This window comes from Marmota flaviventris, chromosome 8 (genome assembly GCF_047511675.1).
Source record: "Marmota flaviventris isolate mMarFla1 chromosome 8, mMarFla1.hap1, whole genome shotgun sequence".
In the NCBI taxonomy this organism is placed as follows: Eukaryota; Metazoa; Chordata; class Mammalia; order Rodentia; family Sciuridae; genus Marmota; species Marmota flaviventris.
Window position 1 is genome coordinate 5,932,990 of NC_092505.1, and position 21,197 is coordinate 5,954,186.

The window sequence follows — 21,197 nt, forward strand, 5'->3', positions numbered from 1 at the left end:
TTTAAATGTGGGTCCAGAACCCGTGTCGGAATTCCGAGACCCAGGCTGCCCTCTAACTCTGTCCACACCCAGCCGCATCAGCCTCAGCTGAAGTGGTCCGAGTGGCTCTGCGGCTGCTTTCCCATGATGAGGACGGGGTGAGGAGCTGGACGGGCGTGGACCTGGAGCTCTCTGGGGAGGCTTCTACCTCTGTACTGCCCTGTGACTGCCATGGGGACTCTGCTAGTGATTTTCTCTCCCCCAATCTGAGATTAAAAGCTTGTTCCCCTGCTCCTGGGAAGCACGGTGGGAAGGCTGAGCTCACGTCCTTACCTGTCATGTTAGAGGCCATCGATATGCCCACAGGACCTAGAGTCTGCAATAAACCAGATTGGTTCCAAAGAACCCCACCAAGTGTATTGGAAATGAAAAACAAGTACCTCGCCTCTGGCTCTAGAGACTTCTGAGTTCACGGCTAGCAAGTGCGCATGGGGGTAAACACAGGGAAGGGCGGCAGCGACATTGTGAGCACTTCAGAGATGTTTCCATCCATACTTGAGAAAAGTAAAACTTATCTGCAAAACATTTAGCCTTTAAGAAATGGTCAGTTGGGCTGGGGATGTAGCTGAGGGGTAGAAAGCTGGCCTGGCAGGCATGAGGCCCTTGGTTCAGTCCCTAGTACCTCCTCCCCCTCAAAAAAGAATGAATTAACTTTTAAAACTCGTTTGTTTCAAGCTATCTCGTGGATGTCACCTGCTGAGTTTCAAGGCCTGGGCTTGTGAGCTCATGTTGTGAGTTGACCACATCATTGGCCAACTCTGTTGGCCTAACCCATTGGTCAGACCAGCTGGTTGGTAGAACAGCAGGCCCTGCCATACTTTCTTCATGTTTTGGAATGTGGTAGACCCAGAAGTTGTGGCTCACCCAGAAGTATCAAAAGGAGGGTGGCAGCAGAGGAGATGCTGGCCTCCCTCTGTCCCTAAGCCCAGGGAGGGCCAGGGTGACAAATTCCAACTTCACCCATTGCTTTGATGGTGCCCTTCCATGGGCCCATCGTTTAAGCAGACTTGGGAGGTCTCACACTTTCACTGCTCCCTTATTATTAGCACAGTCTGCTTCTGGGACTTGATTTGTCTTTAGAAATTCCCATTTTGATTACTACCACTGTCATTATGAAAATACATACAAGTATTGGTATCTGACTTGTAAAGAATGTAAATCAGACTGGAGAAGCCAGAGGACTATTACTGTAGGCCAGATTCAGGGATTTGACCTTGTGGCTCAGCCATCGCCAAAGAATCAGCCACTCAGCCGCAGGGCCTAAGAGGTTGGGATTGGGCCTCAGGGAGAATGAGCCTGGTACTTGTGATCCCCACAGTGGCAGGAGTCACGGAGGAAGGACCACTGGGAATCTAGCCCTGTCCCTGTGGTCAGTGGCTTTCAGAAGAGATGACTGTTAACTCTTAGACTCTAACCTGGGAGTAGAGCCCCAAGTTCCTGTCCCCTACACCCTTGTGATCTTCATGGGATGAGGCACAGAGGACCCTGGCTGGCGTCCTTGTGCTGACCCTGAACCAAGCCAGGTTCCTAGCAGAAAGTCTGTCGAGACCCTTCTGTGCACTCGGCTGTTCACCGCAGAGTCCCTGTAGGAGAAGCGTGATGATGGTCTTCCCGCTGTGCTAGTCTGAATAGCATTCTCCTTTCTGTGAGGCCCCTCCACCTGCAGGTGTCTCCGTCCAGTCCTCCTCCTGGTGCCCCCTCCCCACCCTGCCTCCTTTCCCTCCTGCCTTGGGTCACCCCTTCCTGGGCTGCTATCCCAGTCTGCCTTTTCCTTTTTTCATGGCTGAACTTCCTCAGTGAATCATTGATTCCAGAGCCCCTGTCCTTCAGTCCCACCTCATGGTTGGCCAAGACTGTTCAGCGACCCTGCAGGTGGCCACCTCTGCTTGGTGCTCCCCTCCTTTGCTCATGCCTCATCCCTTCTAGCCCCTACTTGTCCCTGTACTTTCCTGATTCGAAACACACCTTCCATGACCCCTGTGTTGCGTTAGCACTAAGATCAGTCTCTATAAAACATCGGCACAGAGACACGTTATTTACATACTGTGGTTTTATGGTCATTATTGTACAGTACTGTGTTTTTTCAGTTGTCACAGTTATTGCTACCAGAAACCCTTTCCCCCTCCTCTGTAAACACTTTTCTCCTTTGCTGATTCTGCTCCTTTTGAAGCCACAGCCCCTTGAGATCTCAGGATAAAAACAGGTGTGAGCCACAGAACATTGCAAAGTATTCGACCTCATGATGCACCGTCTGCCTGGTCTCGTAGGAGCAGTCCTACGAAGCTCCGTTCTGTCACAAGGGTGACATTCTACTAGCACTTCCTTCCTCCTGCATCACCATGACAACTCGGATATCTGGCTGAGCATCTGCATGTTATCAAAGGCGACTGAAGAGTGTGACCTGCACACACAGCCTTGATTTCTACTCTGAAGCTGCTGTTCTTTGGGAGTTTCTTGGGATCTTAAATCACCCCTGCATTGGCGCTCTCAGCTCAGTGCTGCTCAGTGTGACCAAGCACGGTGGGAGAGTGCGCCAGCTCTCAGGTGCCGGGGAAAGCCTGAATGCATCTTAGCAGATGTTCCAGGTGTTCTTTGCTTCCCCATAGCTATACCAGAACCACAGAACTGCACACCTGGGCAAGAAGAGAATGCAAACAGGATTCTAGAAGACTTTAGGAAGATCTGGAGGAAGACAAGAAAGATGAGCTTAATGACTTGAGGGCTGACTCTCAATCTCTTCCACTGAACAGGAGTTTATAGAATGAATCTGGGAAATAGCTCTCAGTCTTTCCAAGTTTGTCTTCCCCGTTGGCATCCGAGCATGTGGGAGAGGGCCAGTCTCCTCCTTTCTCAGCCAGCCCTGCCAGGGGCCTCCGCAGTGGCTTTGCAAACCGGGCATGGATCCTGTGCAAGTGAGCTCTTCTGTGATCCTGGTTCTGGACTTTTAAAAGGCAGAAGTGATCGGGAGGCTTCTAGTGTGCTCCGTTTCAGTGAGCTGGGGGGAAGGAGAACCGAGAACTTGGTGAGAACTCAGCCTTCCTGGGAAGGGCAGCCCGGACATCCTGATTTGCTGATGTCTTGGGAAGATGCCGTGGGAAGGAGCCTCACCCAGAATCAGAAACTCATCCTGTTCCCAGGAAATGTACCCCTCCATCTCTCTCGGGTGTCGAGAAGCAGCACCCGCCAGGCTCCCTGGTGCCGTCACATTATTTCTTGTCTGGATCACGGTGTGTAGCACACTTTACAGTCACCCCAAGATGCCTGGGAAGTCGTTTTGATGAAGTTTAGCTCCTAAACCCTGTCTTGTGCCGGTGGAAGAGCACAACGAAGCCAGACGGCAGCTTTCCCACCCACGGAACCTGCCGGGGACGTCACTTTTTAGGGCACCAAGAGTGGAACTACTCACCCTGGTGTGGCGCTAGAGCCATCACCCTGTGTCCCTCACACCAGTGGTCCCCAGTGTCAGCGCTTGCCAGTGTCACGTCCCACGGAGGGCAGCTCCGTGCCACAGCATGTGATCCGTATCTGACAAGGAAGGCCAGCCCAGAATGTCATGAAGGAAACAAAAGGGAGCTTATCTGCCGTGGCAGCGTGTTTATGGACACGTCCATCAGGGCCTAGCGACGTCTCAAGCATTTGGCTGAGAGTTCGATGCTGTCTGGTGTGTTCAAGCCCCGGCTTATTATCTAGGGAGGAGAGGACGTGTTTATTCATCCTAAAAAGGATTTTTATGAATAAAGAGTTTGAAAATATTTTTGTAGTCATAGTTTGGTGCTTGATGTTTTTCCAGTCACACTTCATCTGCGAAGCTTTTCGGTTCGCAGTCGTGTCTGAGCTACCTAGGGACGCCAGCGAGAGCCGAGGCACAGTCCCCCGGCGCAGGGAGAAGCAGGCGCTCTAGAGCTCTCGGCCATCTTTGAAATTTGTAGTGGCACCCTCCAGAGAGCATTCTGAAATCATTACCTGCAAGAATGTGGAATCAAGAGGACCCAAGGAAATTCCCGAGTGGTGGCTTTCTCAGAACTCCAGTGTGCACCCAGGTCACCTGGAATCTTATTAAAATGCCAAATCTGACTCAGTAGGTCTGGAGTAAGATTAGACATTTCTAACTGACGCCCAAGTGCTGCCGATGTTGTTGGTCCATGGACCACAGTTTAAGAAACAAGGATCCAGGACATATTTCCATGGTATCTTGCTTTTTCATTTGGTAAATATGTGCCTGTCTGCTCATGAATCGGGGTAGATGTTGCATTACTCGTAGAGTCTTCTTTCTGAGACAATTCTCATATTGAGACTCTGGCTAACCTTTTTTTTTAGAATCTGTACAGTGCAAAATGCTCCCAGAGAGTTAGGTTGAAATTTAGTTGTAAATTGATAGCGGCTGCAAATGTAATTCCCACGTGCAATCCCAACTCCAGAAAAGTGAAACTCCGAGGAGCTGGGTGGGAAAAGCTGAAGGTCTCCTGCAAGACTGCCAGCCGAGAAGGAAAGTGAGCAACAGCAAGTTTAAAAAGAAAAATTATCTAACCCTTCAAAGCTCAGGAGGGTAGGGTTTCAGAGACCACCCCAGTCGCAATGCTTGCAGCCAAACAGACCAAATAAATTAAGGCAATCCTGTGTTGGATTTCACATCACATATCACTTCTGCTCTCTTTGGGATATGAAAATATGAAGAGACACATGCTCAGCAACTTGGTCAAGCTCTTTGAAGACTGACCCACCCCAATGCCATTTTTAAATTTGATTAAATGATTTGTTTAAAGAGAGGCTTAAAGATGACCGCACTGCCTGCCCTCCAAGTGAGATTTTTATAGCCATCTCCTGCTGTCTGGAAGGAGAACACCTATGGCTATGGCTTTCAGTTGGCCCCAGGTTGGCATTTGCATTGAACTGAGGCCCATGGATCCAAGAAGCAGTTGTGAAATGACTCTGTAATCAGATGGCAGGAGGAACAGCTTTGCATATGCATAGTGAGTGAGAGCAGGCATAATAATATTTTTGAAATATATTTTTTAAAGAAACTTGAAATAACATAGAGTCTTGGTGCTCATTAATAGAACTCACACTGAGGAGGCAGAAACACAGTTATTAGATTTACTCTGCAAAGTGCAATGGAGGTTTATGGACAAGTGAGATCACCATACAAACACGAAGAAATCATGGAGTAAGATTTGACATTTCTAACTAACTCCCAAGTGCTGCTGATGTTGTTGGTCCGTGGACCATGGTTTAAGAAACAAGGACCCAGGACATATTTTCATTGACGTGTCCTTAGCTCTGAAGGTCATCATTAAATAGGTTGTGGGGCAATTCTGTAGTTCTTGTGATGTCCTCTAATTCATTTCATACAATTAATTTTAGAGACATTCTAAATTTGTTTGGAAAAGGGGAAAGAATGGACATTTGCCTAGAAACATAACTAGACCAGTTACGACTGGCAGTGTAAACAGATGGAAAAATAGGAGGAAACCACGGGCGTCAACTCACAAATGTGAGGATCGAAGGTAGAAATGGTTCCTAGGGATGGGAAGGAGGAGTCCAGATGCCTCTTGATGGATTTTGATGCAGACCACAAACAAGAAGTGGGTGAATCAGCTAAGCTGCGGATTCTGTTTGGGAGGGTCATCCAATAGAGGGGTGGATTTGGGTCTGTCCAAGATGCAAGCAGGACAAATTAGATGGTAAAAAACAAAAACAAAAACAAAAAACAACTTTAACATGGCCTCGACCTCTGATTGGAGAAAAAATGCTTCAGAAGAGTCAGCAAGCTCCGGAGGAATCTGCCAATAGGAATTTTCAGATAAATGGAAGAGAGAATGTATAATTTTGTACATTCTGTTATGCCAACAAAATATACAAAAGTATAATTTGTACATAGAACCAAGACCTATGGCACATAGGTTGAATGCTGCTTTCTATTACTAGACTTTCTTATAAGCTATTTATTCTAATAAACATAAAATCTTTTTTTTTAAATCTGTTAGAAAAATTGCATTATTGGGTTTTTGAGTCAACTTTTTTGTCTTTCCAGATTTACCTTATGAGCCTCCCAGGAGATCAGCCTGGACCAGTCATGGCCACCCCACCCCTCAGTCAAAAGGTACAGAGTTGTCTCCCTCTGCCTTGATCTGCATGTCACCAGGTGTGTGTGACTGCTGATGGAGTAAATGACAATTTAATTAATCTATGATTTTCAACAAGTGGTTGGCTTATTCCTTTGGCAACAAAGCACAACCAACTGTAAATGCTGTGATTCTCTGGGTTAGACCTACCTTCGGAACAGAAAGGAGGGAATGAGGTGCGTGTTTGACAAGATGTCTGAGGACAGACCCAACGACTGGTGTTTTCCTTAATTTTGGCTCTGCCTCACTTTATTTTCCTGATGGTTTCTCTTTTATCTGTTTATTTTACATTACGAATCATTTTTTTTTCTATTCTATAAAACGTCTCAAATTCTTCCTTTTTTTATTTTTGGAAGGAATAAGGTAGTCACAAAATTTTTAAATAATGGAAAATTTAAATCCTTCTTTTTGTTACAATGTCTTCATTTGATCTCATGGAAAGGGAAATTTGTCCTCACCGTTAGTTGCTTCTTGTTAAAAGAGTCAGATTATTGTCTTAATAATGAAAGTAATTGATGGAATCATTATGTAATCAACAACATCAAAGACGAGTGGCCAAACCAAATCTAAGTTATAGCCAGTTCTCTTTTTGTGTGTTTGAATTTCCAGCTGCTCAGCCGTCTCCTTCCACAGTGCCCAAAACTGAAGACCAACGTCCTCAACTAGGTATGTTTCAGGACCCCTCCGGATGGGCATAGAGAGGACCCAGGCCCAGCAGGGAACGTCTAAAACATGCCATCTTTGAAAAGAACTTAGTTTATGTCTTTCTTCTTTGCGACAGTTTCATATATAAACCAGGGGCCAAACAGTCTGTCCACTCTTTTGGGATGACTTGAGATTTTGCTGAAAAATGGGGGGAAAAAAAGTATTTGTGTGCAGGCTGCCTTTGAGATCTACAGATTCATTTAACTTTACTTCCTGTGCCGGGTGCCCCAGGGCCAGGACGATTTCACTTGCAGGTGGAAAAGCAGAGGAAGGTCCATGTGGCCCTGAGCTGAAATGGCCAGCCTGGGCCCTCAGCACAAGTTCATAGCCCTGTTCTGGTCCTGGGTTAGAGGGAGCTGTGGGCCAGGTTTCCGGAATCTGGGAATCCAAGTCCTGCTACTACCTAGGAAGCCTTTAGCAAGAAGCAGCTCTGGGATTCCGTGTGGCACCTCCTAAAGGAGATGGAGGCAGGTGCTTTGGGGACAGGGAACGATTTCTGTTCTGAAATACAGAAATCGGTTCTGTTAGCCCGCAGACTCAGGGTACCAAGTCACAGTGATGCCTTTGGATCTGACTTCTTGTCTTTCTGCTGTAGATCCTTACCAGATTCTTGGACCAACAAGTAGCCGCCTTGCTAACCCAGGTGAGATATCTGATGATTTTGTTCGCACACATTACTCTTCAGGTGGTTTTGGCTGTTGTGAAGGCAAGCGTGTACTGGTGAGAAATTCCTTCAGCTGAACAAACTGTAGTCTCAGGTTTCACTGGATCGTTTGCTTTAGGGGAAAAACAGGTCGGGGTATAAATTAAGATTCTTAGCTTCAGCGAAGAGCATTGTGATCTAATCTAAGCTGTAACTTTTCTAGGGCTATTGTAACAAGTACTATGGAGCAGGTTGCTTAATAACAGAAAGAATCCTCCAGAGGCTGCAGGTCTGACGTCCACACGCGTGGTGGCAGCCTCTGGGGGCTGTGAGGGAGGACCTGCCACAGGCCGCCCTCCCTCCTTCGATGTCTTTTTGTTGCTGTTGTTGTACCGGGGATTAAACTTGGGCCCTCGACCACTGAGCCACACCCCCAGCCCTACTTTGTATTTTATTTAGAGGCAGGGTCTCCCTGAGTTGCTTAGCACCTCGCCTTTGCTGAGGCTGGCTTTGAACTCACGATCCTCCTGCCCCAGCCTCCCGGAGCCTCTGGGATGACAGGCGTGTGCCACTGCATCCAGCTCCTGTATCTCTTTTTATGATCTTCCCTCTTTATGTGTCTGTGTGTCCAGATTCCCCCTTTCTATAAGGACACCAGTCACATTGAAATAGGGCCTCCTCCAGTGACCTCACTTTAACTTAATGATCTCTGTAAAAACAAGGGCTCTGGGGGCTAAGACTGTGATGGGTGGATTTGGGTCACACGCATTTCAGGTATAGGAATTAGGGTTCTGGGGCTAAGACTTTTGACATGTGAATTTGGGGGGGGGGGGCACAATTCAATCCATCACACATGCAGATAAAATAACTCATCTTTTTTAAAAAGGAGACTCTTAATGACAACCACAAGACTTCAAAGTAGGACCCTCTTCCATCCTCTGTTTCTGAATCTAAACACTAGAATAAGGAGTTTAAATGCCTCCTTGGTCCATTTGTAGCCAGCGTCTGGCTACAGCACATCACCTGTCCTCATGTTTCCGTGCCAACCCAATCGTCCCATTTGTGTTCAGATCAGAACCAGCTGTGCAGGCCCCCGGGCGTGCACTGCACCTGGGGCACGTTCTCAGCAGCAGTCAAGTGCGAGATGTCCTGGTCAGTCACAGGGCGAGTCCAGGCTGCAGTGTGCCTTGCCTAACTCTGAGGCAGAATGGGTTGGGACGCCAGCAAGTTCAGGTTCAGGTGGAGGCCTTCCCCGCTCAAGAATCCCTGCTTGGAAAACACCAGCAATGGGCTCTTTGACATGGAATTGTGGGCAGCACTAATTAATTCAACAAATGCCTTTTAAGCAGCTGAGTAGCTAGAGGGGACTGTTTCCTTCACTGCTTTAGCCTTGGGCTCAAACTAGGAGCTCATCCATGATTCCTAGAGTCCCTGAATGCCAAGAGTCAAGAGAGGTGGCCCTGGCCTCGGATGCAGGTTGGTATAATGCTCCAGGCCAGAGCAGCAGGCTCCTTTCTCTAAAACCCCAGGTCTCCACAGGGGTCCCTCCCCATCCCTCTGCTCTGCCTTCCGTTTGCAACTGGCTCATAACCATTTAAATAAAAATAATGGCTGTGTTTTGAGAGGATTATAATCAGTCATGCTCCAGGAAGACGGATCTGACAGCAATGTTCTTAGGACAGCTTAGAAAGACGGAGCGTGTGGAAGCTGAGCACTCTGGGAACGCTCACACCATCCATCGTGTGAGACAGCAGTCCAGCAGCTCCCACAGATGCCCCCACAGGATGTACCGATGCCTCTGAGCCCTTCTGTGCCTCCTGCCAGCCCTGGGAGATTGTTATCTCCAGCCTACAAAAGAAGAGTCAGAGGATCAGAGAAGTCAAGTAACTCTCCCTGAGTCACTCAGCCAAAAAGATGGGAGGCCTGCTTTGAAACCTGTCTCTAGTCTGTTTCTGGTCCCACACGCACTACCCGCAACTTGCTTATTAGCACCTTGCTTTTGCTGAGGCTTCTTGGGGAAGTCCTGCTGTTTGTCAGGGGATGGGAGTGTGTGTTCTTCCAGTGGGAGTTCACCAAGCTTCAGGGAGGGGACAGTCCTAGCAGGGCCTGAGGGACTGCGGAGGGGTGTGCAGAAGCCAGGCCAGAGAGCAACGGCTTGTGCAGGACTGAGCACGGCAGCCTGGGGCCGGGGTTCCAACCTCTGCCCACCGTGGGCAACAAAGTCAGTTCTGAGCTCCAGTGTCCTGTGGCTCCAATGGGCTAATCTCATGATTCTATGGGCATTAACGTGTCACTTGTAAGGATTTAGGACAGTGCCTAGCCCAGAGTAAGCTTTCAGAGGATCTCAGGAAGTTCCGAAAACACCAATATCTTAAGCGTCAGAAGAGCCAGCAGAGTGCTGCTGGGCAAGTCCCCTTCCTCTTCAGTGAAGAGACACCTTTACTCACTCTGGTTTCCAGCCCAGACAACCATAATGAGATTCCCAAACTGAGTTCATTCTTACAGTGACCTGCAAGGTGGGCCTTCTGCTGTCCCACCCACTTTGCAGAAGAGACAACTGAGGTGCAGAGAGCCGGGGAGTTCCCCAGAGTCCCATGAGCAGCAAAGCCAAGATTGAGCAGCCCAGGCCCACACATGCTCACCTGTCGTCCAGCTCTAGAGCTCAGGGAAGGGGCTCCCATGGAGACACCCCTGCCTCCATGCAGAGGGTCCAGCTGTGCTGTGCTTCTCTGCACCTCCTCCACCTTCTGTAAAAACTGGCCCCAGACCACTGCCACTTTGGGGCATGCTGTTCGCTTTCTTTATGCCCTTGGTTCTGGTCAGCTGAGGGCTGTAGGCCTCAGTGGGACAGTGGGACAGTGTCCACCTGCAACACTCTGCCTTGCTATGTTTTGGGGACTGTTTAGTTTCTTGCCCTTTTTGCTAAGTTTCTACTTCGTTGCTAGGATGTTCCTCTTTTTCTTGACTATTGGGAGACAACAGTGACTTGTCACCTACCACTGTGTGTCCTTGAGGGTTCTTGCACAGTGAGAGCCTTCGCGGCCTACACTGGAAATGCAAAGCATTTGGTTCAGAGTGTTAAATTTAGCAATTAATGAGGCCGATAGCGTGTTAAATTCTATGCTGTTCATTCAAACTTGCACTGAGTTTTACGTCTGTAGTTTAATTCTCAGGTTTGGAAGCTGCTGAATCTTGCTCCCCTATCTCTTGGTTCCACAGAGCCTTGGGGTGCTCCTAGGCCTGACCCCAGTGCCTTGCCAGTCAGTGGGTGAAGTGGCCTAGCAGGCCGTTGGCACGCCTGTCTGCCCAGCTTGAGTTTCCTGCCCTGGATGTAGACCCCCACTCTCTAGCTCCTCAGAGGCAGGAGAGGTATGAGCCCACAATCCCCCACTGGTTCCCTCCCATCATGTTGGTGGGGGCAGTGGGTGAGGGACACATTTCTTAGAGGTGACGACAATGCTTGAACAGACACCAAGTGCTCTTTGAGCTGTGTAGGCAGGTCTGTGTGTTTATGCAGATCTGTGGAGTTGCTCTATGGGAGCAAGTTGACACTGAATATTTATTTTCAAACAACTGTATATGTTTATAGTGAAGCATATGTTAGACTGTTAAATCAAACATCCATGGTTTTTCCTATTCCCAGGTCAACTGTGGAATTCTTTTTTCAAGTTTTAATCCTTTGGTTACAATATATATACTAAAACCATATGGTTCTCTCATACCATTCTTTGTATTTTAAAAATGCATATTAATGAAATGTTGGAAGGAACACAACTTGATTGGGAACAGTTTGTATATGTAGTTCCGAAAAAGCAGAGACTTCCATTGCGATGAGCTACAAGCTGTTAATATGTTTCAAATGTACTGCCGGCTAAAGACCATCTTTTCCAGAATAGATGTATTTTTTTAAAAGCTGACCTTTCTCACGATGCTATAGTAAGGATGAGTTCACAAACAACCACTTCCATGTAGCCAAAGTGGAAACAAGGATTTATGAGTTGGACAATTATATAGGGAGCCATGGGAAGAATTTATGGGAAAAAAAATTTATCATTGATTTTCACATGACATCAATTCCCTGAGTAGTTGCCAGTTGAAGTTATTTTAATCATTTTATCACATCTATTGATCCTATTTATCATATTAAAGAAGGTAATTTTTTTTTTTTTTTTGGCATTAAGCCCAAGATAATTCTGTAGTGGGGTTTTGAGAAGACCCACCTCTCATCCATTTTAAAGCTTCTAAAGCCTGTGCCACACAGCTCAGCTTCTCTGGGCTCGTGATGGCTGTCAGTACTTACATCACCTCTCCTTAGGGAGCCGTGAGTGGACTTAAAGCACTGTAGCATGATGGTCAGAACGACAGGGCCAGGAATTTCTCTGATTTAAGAAAACCAAAGGCCATCTCTATGTGCTTGCGATGGATGGAGAGAATCCCGACTTTGTCCTCGCAGCTGAGTGGCAGCACTCTGGGCCGGTCTCCTTTGCTGCCCAGAAGGACTTGCCGCGGTGTAACGTTGGGGGGTTTCTCTCGGGAACACTGCTTCACAGTCGGTGTGGCCAGCACGTGGATTTCCGTTGCCCTCTGCTGGCCTCTGTACTGGAAATGGGTGATCTGGTTTGAAATGGAGCCAACGTTTTTCTGAACTTCCTCATTTTGAGTGGGTTAATTCTGTGTTAGGAAAAGTTTTGACAGAATTGCTTTCTGGGCACCAGCAAAATGTTTTGTCAGAAATAACAGTGTTTACTTCCATTCTCTATTTTTTTCCATAAACATTTAGATGTTCATTTCCGAAATCTGACTTTTATTATTTCACTTGACCTAGCCAATATAAATAGTATTAAGTCATTATGACCATCCACAGAATGGCATTCTCTGCCTTAGAAAATAGGAAAAATTAGCTTTTCCATCCCCCAAACACCAGGCTGACCTGGCTGTTCTCTGAAGGAAGTCAGAAATGGATGGAACCAACCTGAACTTTGCCCCATGTGAATTTCCTGCATTCCATAGGGGACTTGGATCTCTCAGATGAGCCTGAGAATGACCAAGGTCAGCTTCCTAGGTGTCGAGCTGGGGATGAGGCTACTGGGCCAGTCATGGTCAAAGGCGTGTTCTCAACAGGGAAGGCTGAGGAAGCAGCGTGGAGACTAAGGAGGTTCCAGATTTCTTAAAGCCTCCTTGAATCTGGACCCCAGCTTCCACCTGGTCCTGTGGGAGTGGGGAGCAGACCTACAGTGTAGGTCCTTTCTTGAGGCAAAGGGCTGTCCTGTAGTTCCTGGGTCATTCTGACCAGGGGACACCTGGGGAGATGAGCAGCCCCTGACCATCCAGGCCATCTCTCTGGAGCAGTGGGTGACCACAGGACAAGAGCAGGAACACCCCAGCTGCTGAAGGATGGGGGAAGGCCTGGCCCATGGCATCTGGGTGGCATGGGAAGAGCGCCAGCTGCTGCCCCGGGCCAGGTAGGTGCCCACCGCTCAGAGCCTGTTCTCACTGGTGCTTTCTGTCCTCCCTCCTCACTAGGTAGTGGCCAGATCCAGCTCTGGCAGTTTCTCCTGGAGCTCCTGTCTGACAGCTCCAACTCCAACTGCATCACCTGGGAAGGCACCAACGGGGAGTTCAAGATGACAGACCCCGACGAGGTGGCCCGGCGCTGGGGAGAGCGGAAAAGCAAACCCAACATGAACTACGATAAACTCAGCCGCGCCCTCCGTTACTACTACGACAAGAACATCATGACCAAAGTCCACGGGAAGCGCTACGCCTACAAGTTCGACTTCCACGGGATCGCCCAGGCCCTGCAGCCCCACCCGCCAGAATCCTCTCTGTACAAGTACCCCTCAGACCTCCCCTACATGGGCTCCTACCACGCCCACCCTCAGAAGATGAACTTTGTGGCGCCCCACCCTCCAGCCCTCCCCGTCACATCCTCCAGTTTCTTTGCTGCCCCAAACCCCTACTGGAATTCACCCACTGGGGGCATATACCCGAACACCAGGCTGCCCGCCGGCCACATGCCTTCCCACCTGGGCACTTACTACTAACCTCTCGATGGAGGCCTTTCCCAACAGTGTACAATCGCCGATCAATTGCCACAAACTCTGTCGGAGAACATGAATTAGAAGTGCCTCAAGCCGGAGGAAAAAGCTTGATGGGCTGGGGAAGGGAGCCAGGGAAGAGACCCAAAGACTCATGGCGGGAGGGAGTTACTAAAGTGTTACTACAGAAATAAGATGCTCAAAGTGTAATGCATATGGATGTAGGATCTGTGGACCAACCGTGACAAAGACATTGTGTGCAGCAAGCAGGAAGTCCTGAGGACAAGTGCCAAAGGAAGTGGCCTTAAGTAGTGTATGAACTGTAGAGTAGAATGTGGGATCCCGCTCATGCGACCCAGGTTTAAACTAAAGCAATAGAGATAACACAGTCTTGGCCTAACCTACCGTTTATAATGTCATTTTAAGGAAAACTACCTGTATTTAAAATAGAAACATATCAAAGCCAAAACAAGAAGACGAGAGAGACTGTGGCCCCGCAACAGACATTGCCGGGGCTCCTCGGCATTTGCTGCATCAGTTGGAATCCGATTTGTTCCATTTGATAGACAGCTGTCAGCTCTCTCAAACTGTGAAGACAACCCAAAGTTTCCATCTCCTTTACAGGACTGCAGGAACTATGAGCCAAATGGTGGGACTGCGGATGTGTATAGAGTGGGCGTGTTATGGTAGACAGAGGGCTGGAGGAGGAGGACGAGGAGGAAGCAGAGGAGGAGGAGAGGAGGAGTGGGAGAGACTTTTCAAGCAGCAAAGACTGGATTTAGGACACTTTTGGTGGAGAAAGATTATTCGTGGAGACCTGAGGTTTAATGCAGTCAGTGTTATACCAAACCCAGTGTTACCAGAAAGGACCCAGTGTAATGGAGGAAGGGGAGTGGTAGAATTAAGAACCAAAACAGCCATCTCTTTGTTTGTCAAAAGAAAAATTTAACTGGAATTGCCTGATATTTAAAAGAAACGTTCAGGACCTCAGCATTCTGTAGGGGCCTTGTGCCCCACAGGGTCAGGTAAGAGTTGGCCTCTGGCCACCACAATCAGATCTCAAAGGCATTTTGGGGAGGTGGGGGTCCAGTTTTCCTTTTCGAGTCGCGAACGCTGTGCGTTTGTCAGAATGAAGTATACAAGTCAATGTGTTTTTTTTTTCCTTTTTATATAATAATTATATAACTTATGCATTTATACACTACGAGTTGATCTCGGCCAGCCAAAGACACACGACACACAAAAAAAAGAGACAATCAATGATACAATGTGGCCTTGAACTTTAACTCTGTATGCTTAATGTTTACAATATGAAGTTATTAGTTCTTAGAATGCAGAATGTATGTAATAAAATAAGCTTGGCCTAGCATGGCAAATCAGATTTACACAGGAGTCTGCATCTGCACTTTTTTAGTGACGAAAGTTGCCTAATAGAAACTTGTGCTGAGTGTTGTGGGTTTTGTGTTACAATTTTACTTTGTCCGGGAACTGATGCCAGTGGGGACCAAGCAGACAGGATGTTGGACAGGTGATGTGTGCCCCTCCTGACCCTCTTGCTTCCACCTTGATTCCCAGCACCATCTGCAACAGAAGGGCCCAAAGCTTCACCGTGAAACCTCCACATGTACACCTAGAAGGGAAAGAGGCTTCTAAAACTGAGGCTATAGTTGAGAAATTCCAGTGCAGCACTGGCCACAAATCACCCTAGTTTCTGCTATGATCATAAAACATTTGCAGAATGGTGAACAAGCCACTCCTGTGAACAAAAGCTGTTGTTACGATTGGTCAGTGAATCATCATGGACAGCTGCAGTTTTTCACTTCAGGGATAGCTTCTAAGTTTGCCATGTAGCTTCCTTCTGGGGTCCTCATCAACTAGACTAGTGCTCTGATCCTTCCATGCCAGAATAGTCAGGCACTGTGGTTTTGTGATTCCCCGGCCCTGGGCCTGAACTTCCCAGCTCTCCTCTCACATCCTGTTTCTGTGATCCAAACTCGATTTCCTTGAAGAACACCTTCTCTTTGTGTCACAAGTGCGGCCCACCTTGGCCAAGGTGAAGGCGATTCTGGAGAGGGGAGGCAAGTCACCTGTAAAAAGGAGCAAGCCTGTGCACCTTCTCAGCCTGAGTCAGTTTAAATTGGCCATTTTATAGCGGTTTCGGGGCTTGTTTTGCACTTTGTAATCCTTTTGCTATGATTAAACAAACTTGCCAAACCTCTGTGCTGTGCATATTTTGGCAACGGTCTTGAAACTCAGTAGGGTACGATTACCAAAGCTTCAGACATCCCTCATTATTTGGATGGAAAGGAGCCCAACCATCAATCATTCTGCAGCAGCTCGGGAAAGGCCCACAGAGGGCCTGCATCTCCTTAGGACACAATGAGGAAAAGCAGGGTAAAAGCTGGCAGCAGGGAGCGACCCAGACAGTCCTAATGGAAAAGAGCATTCGTTTCTATTTTGGAATGCAAATGCAAGGCTCACCTACATTCTGCATGTGTGAAATACAAGTTTGCTTGGCTAATCATTCAATTCTCCCTTTCAAGACTGTAATATGAGCAAAATAATAAAAACAAGACATGATTATCATATTCAATTCTAACAGATGTTTTAAGTTAGATTTCTCAAAACCCCTCCCTCAAATTCAGTTATTAGCCACAAGCGTGAGCAACTGGGATAATTTGAGGATAACATGATAATACTGAGTTCCCCCAAATAAATGATTCTTAAGTTGTCTTGAAATAATGGTGGTGCTCTGCTCCTGTCACAATCTAATTCCAAAGCCCCCCTGGATCAATTTCACAATTACATGATCCTTCCTCTCTCTAGGCTTCTCCGCATTTCCTGGCTCCTCCTTGTTGATGATCACAGTCCCTGCACAACTCCACTCCTGCTGGCAAGGGCTCTGTCTTCTCTTCTTGCCTTAAACAGTCTTTGGGGTTTCGTACTTGGAGAAATCCCCAAACCTCAGTCAAGGCCTCACCGCCACTCCCCGTCTGATGCCCTTGTTACATTTGGTGTGGGTTGTGGTGTGATCTGTCAGGACTGGCTCGGCTGGTCCTCTGCTTCTTCCAAGTGCCTCTGCACAGTTGAAGTACCTGCTGCTGGATGCAAGGGCCTGGGGCAGCTACTCGGATGGCAGGTGCAGCACCAGTTGCTAATGCTTGTGAGCAGGGAATTGATGGGAAGCCGGAGATGATGGATGTCCTGTGGATCCCTGAACAGACCCTGCCCCTGCAGAAAAGGAACAGCCTAAGGTTTTAAAAACTTGGTTTAATTAGTCTGTTATCACTCCACCCAAATAAAATTATGACAAATGGAGAATAAGAAGTGCTTTGGACGGTTCAAAGGTATATCAAGTTCTGCACTTTAACTTTGATTTCAAAAATCTTGTCATTTTCCCATTAAATGAGCAATATTGGATATAGAAATCAGTACTCAAAATGACCAGCGCCTCTCTTTTGTAGTACAGCAGTGGTTTACACAGAGGAGCCTGGGCCAGTGTATCAGCAACATCTAGCACCTGTAAGACAAGTGAATTTCCAGGAACTGCCCAAAGCCTGTTGAAAGAGGTTCTAGGGTGGGGCCCACCATGGCATTAATAAACCTTATAAGTGATTCTGATGCACACTGATGTTTGAGAAGCCCTGTCTTGGAAGCAAAGAAAGCCCGAGTCTCCTCATGGAATGTTGAGTATGAAATCCAGGGCTGTTTTTTCTGTAGCCAAATTAAAATCAGCCACTAAGAAAACTATCTTACCCTGAAAGAGTTGTCCCAAGTAGTGCCACCTATGAGCAACTATCCTCACCAGTGCTAACTTCTCCCTGTGCAATCAGCTGTTCATGGTGCATGACACATAACCACACAGTTGGCAGCTGACACAATGTACCATTACAGTTTCTAGGGATCAAGAGTCCAGGTGTGTGCGGGGTGATTCAGTCCCATCAGGCTAAGTCAAGGAATTAGCTGGGGGCTGTAAACTCACCAGAAACTCAGGGTCCTTTCTGGTTCTTGGTGGAAATGAGTTCTCTGCCATTGTAAGACTGAACTCCTATGTCCTTACTGGTCAGTCAGGGACTAGTCTTAATTTTTAGAGATCATCCAGGGTTCCTGCCACATGGCCTTGTCCACAAGATCATTTACTCACTCAAGGACAGAGAGAGACTCCCACTTTGAGTCTCTCTGACTGGTTGAGGGTTCACCTGATTAGGATAGACCCACCCAAGAAAATCATCGTTTGTTTTTTTTTTTAGTTTGCAAAATCCTTACTGCCACAGAATGTAACTTAATCACAGGATTCGTGGCCCATCATAATCACAGGGTCTGCTCACACTAGTGATACTGGGGATGGGATGATTTGCTTTGAAACAATAGAAATGAAGCCTAGCCAACTATTGTGAGTACACACAGGCAAAGCTTTAATTAGCTAGAGGGAGGCAGCACTGACCCAGAGCCCAGGCTGCTCTCTGAACAAAGGGAGATGCAAGCTTCTGTTGACTTGCTGGAGTGGGCAAGAGTCCCATAATCTCCCCTGGTCAATGGCGTAATTCCAAAAGATGTTTCTTGTTTGAGACCTGGACCAGCTGGTGGTCACTCTTGTTACTGGTGCCATCAACATGCAGACATCCTGGCCTTGTGGCTCTATCTGGGACCTGATGACAGGGCTGAAGGACTTTGGATGCTTGGGCTGCTGATGCTGCCGGAAACGCACGGGAGTGAGAGTAGAAGAAAACAGGTACCAGCTCCGTGGGCAGTCACCATGTCAACATGAGCAGACTCCCACCCCAAAGGCAAGGCAGCAAAGGGGGCAGACATGAGGACAGAGACCCCATTCATTCACCATCAGATTCTGTGGGCCCAAGTGAAGAGTCGTGGTTTCAGCAAAAGGGGGCTTCAAGTCCCTGAAACCGGCCTCAGTCACTATGATTGTAACTCACCATCAGAGGTGTCCTTTACACAAAGCCAGCAGGAGACTACAGCGTATTGTTCAAATGTGTGACTTCCAAAATTAATGATTTTTAAGTTGATTAAGTGAAGCTAGAAGGTTATTTAGAGTTTTCCCAATAACAATTTGATCTTGTGAAAACCTTTTGCTCCTGGGTTTTATCAGGCTCTCGCGGTGGGTCTGTTGAAAGGAGCTCAGGAGGAGAGAAGCAACACGCCCTGCTTCCCAGGCAACAGTCTCTGAGGCCTGAGGGGTCATTTCACTGTTCCAGCTTCTGCCCCTTCCATGGTGCTTCCTGTCTCTCACTGGGCATGTGGACAAGGGTGGGACTCTTGGGGGCCATATTAGAACTGAGCCTACACACCTTGGGTATCCTGCCTGTCTTTCTAGCATTTTGAAAGCCTTCTGGCCAACAAGTGTCCTTAATATGCACATTGTCTAGAAGACCAGCCACACTCACGTACCTTACTGAAGCCCAGCGATCCATCCCTCCTCCCTGCAGGCAGGGTGGCTCTCCATCCGATCTAATAGTTATAATCTGACGGATTTGAAGCTGTTCATGTCAGGAATGTCAGGCCCCATGCTAAGTTTTCATTCCTTGTTCTGTGTTCTTTTAAAAGAAAGAAAAGCAGTCCAAGTTACTGCTATAGAGAAACAAGTGTGTAAGCTTTTTAAACTTATCATTGTAATTATAAATTCCTCTTACTATGTAAAATAGCTTCATTTTCTCACAATATTTTTACAAACTATCATTCTGTAGACATATGCCATAATATTAATTGATCATAATCTTTGCTAGAACATATTGAATTACAGGTCTGTGCAGGAAGCAGGGTTTACATAGAAATAAACAAGTTTTTCATGTTTTGTAACAACATAGCATTGTCCCTTAAGAATACCGGAAAAGTATGGATCAAGAGCATTGATTAAAATATCTATGCATATTTTGGGGCTGGGGTTGTGGCTCAGTGGTAGAGTATGTGAGGTACTAGGTTCAATCCTGAGCACCACATAAAAATAAATAAATAAAATAAAGGTATTGTGCCCAACCACAAATAAAAAAGTAAAATAAAATTATTTGGAAGGGAGGTATTTGGAAGGGAGGTCAGGATCAAACTGCATGTCTCTTTCCTTGAATTTACTTGTTCATACTTTTCAGGAATACGGAACAGAAGGCACACTGAAGACAATTTCAGATGTCCTGGGGCTGACAATAGGTTACATGACAAATTCAGGATCCCAAAGAACAGGCAAGAGTGATGGGCTAGATCTTAAGATTCTGGAACCTCCATCCATATGTAAGCACCAGGGTGCTGGACTGAGCAGAAACTTGTGTGAAGAGGATTTCAGAGTCTTGGATATGATAGCGATAATATATAGAAGAGCCATCACCACATGAGTGACATATGGGCCAGACATGCCACACGCATTGCCTCATTACTCCTTCTCCTTCCAACTGCCCTCATGGCACAATTTTAAAAATCTGGAGAAACAATTTGCCTAGTTAGCTCAAGGTAAGAGGTAGAACTAAGTCTTGTTCAAGTGCTATCCAATCCCCAAACCTCTACTCTTAGTCTTAAGCTATTTTGCCTCATAGTGACAGAAAATCCAATGAAAGGGTGATGTGGCAGCTCAATCTCAGGTTTATATTTTCTGAAATAGATTGTGAAAAAGAATTATTTACTCTGCACTGAACAGATTCCCATATCAATTCTGGGCCTACCTATGAAGAGTGACATAAGCCAGCAAACTCACTGGAGAGAGACAGATGAGGGAACCCAAGGCTGTGCCACGGAGGACGACCTGGAGGGAAGGTTGTGTGTCTTTGCTGGGAGTGCTACTGCATTCATCACCCACTGACTCAGGACAAGCTTGGTGCCTGAAAGCAGTAAGCTGTGTTCATGAATGAACATGCAGAAAGATGGTATTGGGACTAAAGGTGGGGTTGCCTATTAGTCCTACTCAAGGAAGAACTTTTTAATAGCTGTAGGAACTACAAATGGAATGACCAAACATTGTCCAGGAGTTCTCAGATACAGGTAAGGACATGTGATTGCCAGGCTTTTGGCAGCACATGGACTGTATGGCTCATTAGGTCTTTTGTCAATTCTATGCAACTTGGGTGCTGCAGTTATTAAATTACATATGGACCCACAGGAAACGCAGGAAGAGGCTCTGACATGAATAATGGTGCAGCAGCCTCTCTCTGGATCATTACCACTTAGTCCTAAGGGCAAGACCACATTAGGGTTTAAACATTAGAGGCAATGGAATCACCCCAGATTACTTGGGCTGTGTCTCCAAACTGATTTGAGCCCAGTCGGCTTGGAGATTAGACACCACCTATCTGTTCAGCTCTGCAGGGCCCTGAGAATAGCAGCAGCCAGCTAATGGGACTGCTGGACCTTCCCTCACTTATGAGGAAGACCAGCTCCCCACAGCACACTGGCACAAAGCTACACGTCATGGGGGTTGTTGGTAACAGCCTGCTCAGCATTAGACATGGCTCAGCTAAGAGTGTCAGCCTGCCTCAGGGACCTGGTCAACCCAACTCCAGATGAACCACTTCCACTCCTAGTAGGCACAGCAGGCTGGGGACCAAGGTTGGCTTTTCACACAAGCTCCTGAGGTAGATAGAGGCCAAGAAAGGGGTGTGGCTGTAGCCTAAATGTGTGAGAAAGAATTTGCATTAGATGCTATGAAATCAC

The 21,197-nt window shown here is 47.1% G+C and overlaps 1 protein-coding gene across 3 annotated transcripts in view; it reads left to right on the plus strand.

Annotated features, from left to right (window-relative positions):
- Positions 1-15,765, plus strand: part of Erg (ETS transcription factor ERG) — a 99,518-nt gene extending 83,753 nt beyond the window's left edge. For all 3 annotated transcript variants that reach the window (XM_071615031.1, XM_071615029.1, XM_071615030.1), the window contains 4 exons: positions 6,071-6,139; positions 6,771-6,827; positions 7,462-7,509; positions 13,033-15,765. In XM_071615031.1, coding sequence (XP_071471132.1) covers positions 6,071-6,139; positions 6,771-6,827; positions 7,462-7,509; positions 13,033-13,553 — 695 coding nt within the window. In that variant the 3' untranslated portion in view covers positions 13,554-15,765. The remainder of the gene's footprint in view (positions 1-6,070; positions 6,140-6,770; positions 6,828-7,461; positions 7,510-13,032) is intronic.
- Positions 15,766-21,197: the final 5,432 nt, after the last annotated feature.